Genomic DNA, 6,025 nt, shown 5'->3' with positions numbered 1-6,025 from the left:
AGAATCTGTTCGATTTTTTTTTGTTTCGAATAACCAGAAGGGTTGATATCGTGTACGCCATGGCACGCCTTTTTTAACCCCTCAATTGATCAGATTGTAACCATTCTAATCATGTATATTTTCTTTCCGTTCAGTTTTTGTTTTATTGTTAAAAGATAGATGAACAAATAATGATATCCTGGATATTGTAGATATTCTTTGTTTTATTTTTTTTTTTGATTATTATAGTTGCACTCGGTCGGTGCTTTCGACTCTGCTCAATATCTATAATAATAACATATAGCTAAGGAAAAAAATTATCAACTTGATTTACAAAATAGGGCGATATTTATGATATTGAAATTTTGCTAGCTTATTCTTATAATTAGTTAACGGGCCCTACTGTGTAAATCGAGTCGCTAAGAGTTTTGATCGTTAGCTCTGATTGGCTATTATAGAAACCGAGCAAAGCCGATAGCATCGACCGAATTGAAGCTATCGGTGCAACTGTCATAACCTTTCGAGTTGTTTGGTTTTCTTGTTAAGGCTGGTTTAGAGCTCCCGTGAGCATAAACGCGAATAAACACTTTTTTGTTAATAATTAACCATTCCATATATAAAACGCGAGGAAAACATCTTAAAACGATAGGAAGAAACATTTTCTAGTTGAGAAGATATTTGAACACAATTACCCCTTCATTACGGCAGTGTGCTCCGCCGAAGTGCTACCCCTGTACGGAGCACTGCGCCGAAAAGTATGCACATCGCGCTGGTGTGATCGAAGAGCAGTATGAATTTCATGTCGTCTAAAGACGACGCTCGTACACACTGATCGTACTATCCCACCACCACTTCTGGAAACCCATATTGTCATGCCTACATGCCTATATCGTAATACGAAGCTCAATGCCGTCAACGCGGATAGCCCACCTATTTTTCCTTAATGTAAGTATTATTTACGTAAGCAACAAGGGAAGAACGGTGGCTAAGGGCCCTATTATGTAGATCGAATCGATAAGAATTTTGCTCGATAGCTCTATTTCGCTATTATAGACACCGAGCAAGGTGCACCCGTGGCCGAGTGGTTAGCGTCTCACATTATCATGCCGGATGTTCGGGCTCGATTCCCGTTCTGGTCGGAGGAATTTTTCGTCAAAGAAATTCCCTTCGACTTGCACTGTGGTCACGCGTATTCTAGAGCTTGCCCCTCGGAATACATTCAAGGCGTGTTATTTGGCTGAAGAAATCTCAACTTAGTATTACTAAATGACGCTAGTTAATGCATACGTGGAGACGGCAAAAGTTCCACAGGGAACGTGAACGCCATTCAAGAAGATACCGAGCAAAGTCGACAGCAGAGACCAAGTGAAAACTATCGGTGCAACTTTCATATTTTTCGAGTTGCTTAGTTTGCTTGTTGCATTTGAGGTGGACAGATTTGGGCGGATACAGAAACCGAATAAAAATGGCAAATTAATTTCGAATTATAAATATTTAGATAAACAACTCGACGCGGGACTACACGTTCGCGATACTTTTCTCTTCTCTGTTGGCGTGAGTGGCAACCAGGGGGCACACACAAATTCCTTTAGAAAATTGTTTGTTTCGGTTTGCGTCCCTGATATTTCAAAAAGTTCGATCAAGAACTCGACTCGATAAGATCGTCTCGATTTACAAAATATGAAATGTTGCCGAATGTGATAGTGATAATGATAGTGGATTCGATTTACGGAATAGGGCCCTATAATTCTTCATATCAAAATCGTTATCGTCAACATCGTCAAGCTAAAATAATAAGGGTAATGTTCTTTTTTCGAGATTTTTTCTTGTTTGAGCGATTATTGATTTTATTAAAAATCAATGACTTACAAATTTCAATTCATTAGCCGTAAATCAAGCATTGTGTAAATTCAGCAAATAAAACTCAACAAATGGATAAACTAAAGTGGCGCACGATCTTTTCAAGTTCAAATTCTATAGAAAAAAAAATCGGTCGAACGTTATATATTAATCAGCTTAGTAGTTCGCATCCCGGCTGAACACAACTCCTGTTTGACTTGCTCAACCAATTTTCTGAAACGAATCTTTGCGTTCTTATGTTTCTGTCGACATGACGGCAATACGCCACGCAAAAGATCTTTTTCAATTTGTTTTCTCTGCTGGAGCGTTTTTCTCTGAAGCCGACCATATTGTGCGTCCTTCGATGGTCCACGTCGCAATGGTTGTACACTGTGTTGCTTGCTATTCTTGGGTAATTTGGGTATTTCGCCCCGTTGCAACATTTCCCAAATAGGATCCCTTTCATACAATCCTAAAAAGTCGGGCCTTTTTTGCAGATGATCAGCAATTTGTGATCTTAAGTCATCCTCTAGGAAGCGCTGCTTTTTAACGTTGCATGGCATAGCCAACGGTATCCATAATTTTTCACGATTCCAAACTTTCATCATATCGCTATTGGTCTCAAACTCCGCCGCTCCTGTTGTCGTATCAAATTTTACGACACACTTTACCGATCCGTACCGTCTGACACGACGTTCCATGAACTCCTCGCTGTGCACACGTCCAGATTTCATGTTCCTATAATATATACTGCGATTTGTCGGGAAATATTCCGGCTCTCTACCCGGAAACACATTTAGAATATAACCTTTATATCTATCCCGATGGCAGTATCTGATTGCTTGTTGTGCTTCTTCTTCCGTAGAAAAATATACCAGCATATCGATCAATCCCGCTTTGTTTTGAAAGTTCAAATAGTATTCATCTGTACGGTGAAACCAGCACCGTACATATAATCCTTTTGTCGCAAAGTATTCTCGAATTCTTTGATCCCTTCGACGAATGTGCTCATCACGAAAATTTGCCACATATACCGGACAAAGACTGGCGAGCGGCCAGTTTAGGTCACAGCGAGGATCACTCGTGGAGTTACGTACATCCTGCATATACGTGTTGCATTCCATTTCTTGGTGTATCGCTGAACAGGCGGAGCCGTTAGTAGAACCGAATCCATCCGGTTCTTGGTACATATATTCGTCATCGTCGGAATAATATTGCTCAGGCTCCATCGAGCTATTTGTGAAATCCGGTTCGAACATGATGAAGCCTAGAGGAAGAACAATTAATGAAACTGTTTCGAAATGGATAATTTGGATAACCTCTAATGTGAGAACTAATCCTAGTAACATATGTTTTTTCAAAATTATGTTTTAACCTACATTATAAATAATGGTAAATAATGAAATACTTACAATTGTTTAGTAAAATATACTTATGATTATCCAATTTAATACTAATGTTTACTGCAGTGAGAGCGAGAAAATTATAAACCAATCCGGGTTGACGGCATTGAGCTTCGTATTACGAAATGGGGGAGTAGGCATGACAGTATGGGTTTGCAGAAGAAATGTACACGCTTTTAAAATAAAAATTATGAATGAAAATTAGTTTTCTCGAACCAAATTAGTACTCTATTTAAATGAAAATCACTTTTGCTTGCAAGCAGTGAAAAAATATCATACAAAAATTGTGTCTAAAGATAATTTTATATTATAATGGTAAGTTTTGGTGAAAATATCTGAAAATTCATAGAAATTAGTTTGAATTAGGGTGAGATAAACGTACTTCTAGTAGTTAAATAAAGCCAAGAAAAAAATTTCATACAAATTTTAGTAATTTAAAACTGCCTTAGGGCCGACTAATCTGATAGAGAAGAGTTGGCCTCATACAAACTAATGTCGTATCCAGATGTCGACACCTGAGAGAGAGGAGCCAGCTCGCGTTTGTTGTGATCGCCCTTATGTCAGCGCGAACCATTCACGGTGAACCAAGGGGAAGTATTGGAATATGTAGAAAATTTTAACATTATATTTTTTCGCAAGACATTTTATAAGAAAATAATGTTGACGTCGGACTACATCTTTCATTTCTATACCGGGGTGTAAGTTCAAAGCTTCGAGAACAAGAGTGTTACATTGGAGAAACAGAATTTTGAGCAATAATACCTGCCGGTTGAAAGAAATGGTATGATAACCGCTTCATTCGAAAGAAAAAATATCTACGTGTTATATGTGTGTTACTTATTGATCCAAAAATTTGTTTCCAAAGCTCAAAAATTGCTTTGAAAGCAAGCTATTGAAATCACAAAAATCTGTATATAAGCAGGTAGCAGCTCCGAAATCCTGATGAATGGAGTCACCACCAAGAGCATGTTTGTGCAAATGAAGGGCACTGGAGCATCGTGTTCGTTCAAGCAAGGCCAAAAAGGAGTCCACCGAAGAGAAGAATAGTATCGCTAAGAAGGCGACCAAGAAAGCGTCAGCATCGAGCTGGTGTGGCTGCCCGGAAGCAAAAGTCAAACAAATCCTCGAGCATCGCTGCATACAAGCCGAAGCCATAGAAATCAGAAGCAGCTTCGTTAAAAACTACCGTCGCCACACATAACGCACAACACGAGAGTGTTTTCAGCAAATCAAATCCAGTTCTTTTCAGAAAGAGTATATCAAATACTGCGCTCAAATACATTCTTTTCGTAATTTCTCCGATCAAGTGCGATCAACGTAAAATTACATCTTTCGAGAACTTATAAGGGGTACAATGAATCTTGAGAAAAACAAACGGGAAGTGGGTATTGTGAGGAAGGGCAGAGTGCTTATTAAGAATGCAGACACAGCATCATTTTGATGGAACCTATTCTTATTTCCATCGGACACAAACAAAATTCCCTCAAAATGCACCTGGGAGAAATCAATGTTGACTCTTTTCATTGGGAGATTAGCGCTTATTTTGTATATTCCACATACGCTGCATATTCAAATTGTATCGGAGAATATACAATTATGGCTCACATTGCAAAAATCGATTCACCGAGCTTGCAGCAATAAATCAAACTGGAACCAGTTAAAGAATGAAAGAATTCACGAAAATTGAATGAACGATCGGAAAAAGTCACAAATGAGCGCAAAACACCCATTAATTCAGTTTACTTCTTATTTCGGATATTTTTTAGAAATCATCGAAATAGTTCTTTTAGACAACTATATCGGAATTATCAAAAGTAAAAAAAAACTTGTTCGAATGAGCCGATGCTGCTGGAAGTCATGATGTGGGCTGACCTGGTACATATTTTATTATTTCCTGATCATGTAAGTGCTCAAATTTTTATCCCCCATATATTCCTGTTAGGCGTAGTCCTAAGTCAAAAATAAAATCGCGGATAAAAACGCACAAATGATCTCACAAACAAAAGTTCACGTCAAGTTTCAACACTTTTCTTATAAATGAATGACAACAATTTGCTTGATTGAAATTGTCCGATATGAATTTTCTTGATGAGAATTCGTAAAAAGAATAAGAAGAAAACAAACTACATTCAGCTGGCTCCTCTCTCTCAGGTCGACACCATTCCGCCGTCAACGCGAATGATGACGTGATGACGGTGACAAATATAGTGCGCTACACATACAGCGTCACCGTCACCGTCCCGTCAACTATTCTCATTTGCCGAAGTTGTCGGTGTTGTATATGTGAATGTTATACTTATGACAGACATACAGCTGTACTTGCGTTGTACTTCGAAAATTGTATGTCTGTCACCATGTACAGCGCTAGAACCATGCAAGCAACTCGGTACAATCGCTGTACCTGTACCGACCTGTTTTACCGCTGTACATGGCTACAGTTGTACTGTGCGCAGCGCCATAGACGGTTAGTGGTGGGTAGCATGAACAAGCAGAATCAAATCACTTGATAAACGTTCTTTTCATTGACTTTCTCTTAAGTTAATAACTCAGATTGGAAACTTGTTTGTTGTGTTTGATAGTTTAGACACTAAATAAAAACCTTTTTCATTGAAATATGTGGTGGAAATTGGAAAAATATCTGATTGCCAGTTTGACATACGGTACAATGTACAACCAAAGTATGTCTGTCATGGTACGATGGTACCTGTACAACGCTGTACACGTACAACGCAAGTACAGATGTATGTCTGTCCCTGGTATTACCATACGATTTCTGTTGGAGATTTCCAACAGATCCACGGATC

At 38.6% G+C, this 6,025-nt stretch overlaps 1 protein-coding gene across 1 annotated transcript; it reads right to left on the bottom strand.

The window, feature by feature from the left end:
- Nucleotides 1-1,812: 1,812 nt before the first annotated feature.
- On the bottom strand, nucleotides 1,813-3,322 carry LOC129779416 (uncharacterized). The gene is made up of 2 exons (XM_055786882.1): nucleotides 3,231-3,322; nucleotides 1,813-3,085 (listed from the first exon to the last, which is right to left on the bottom strand). The coding sequence occupies exon 2, from the start codon at nucleotides 3,075-3,077 to the stop codon at nucleotides 1,980-1,982; it is 1,098 nt and encodes a 365-aa protein (XP_055642857.1). The 5' UTR covers nucleotides 3,078-3,085; nucleotides 3,231-3,322; the 3' UTR covers nucleotides 1,813-1,979.
- Between the last annotated feature and the right edge of the window lie 2,703 nt (nucleotides 3,323-6,025).

This window comes from Toxorhynchites rutilus, chromosome 3, assembly GCF_029784135.1.
Source record: "Toxorhynchites rutilus septentrionalis strain SRP chromosome 3, ASM2978413v1, whole genome shotgun sequence".
NCBI classification, from domain to species: Eukaryota; Metazoa; Arthropoda; class Insecta; order Diptera; family Culicidae; genus Toxorhynchites; species Toxorhynchites rutilus.
This window is presented reverse-complemented; position numbering and strand designations above follow the sequence as displayed.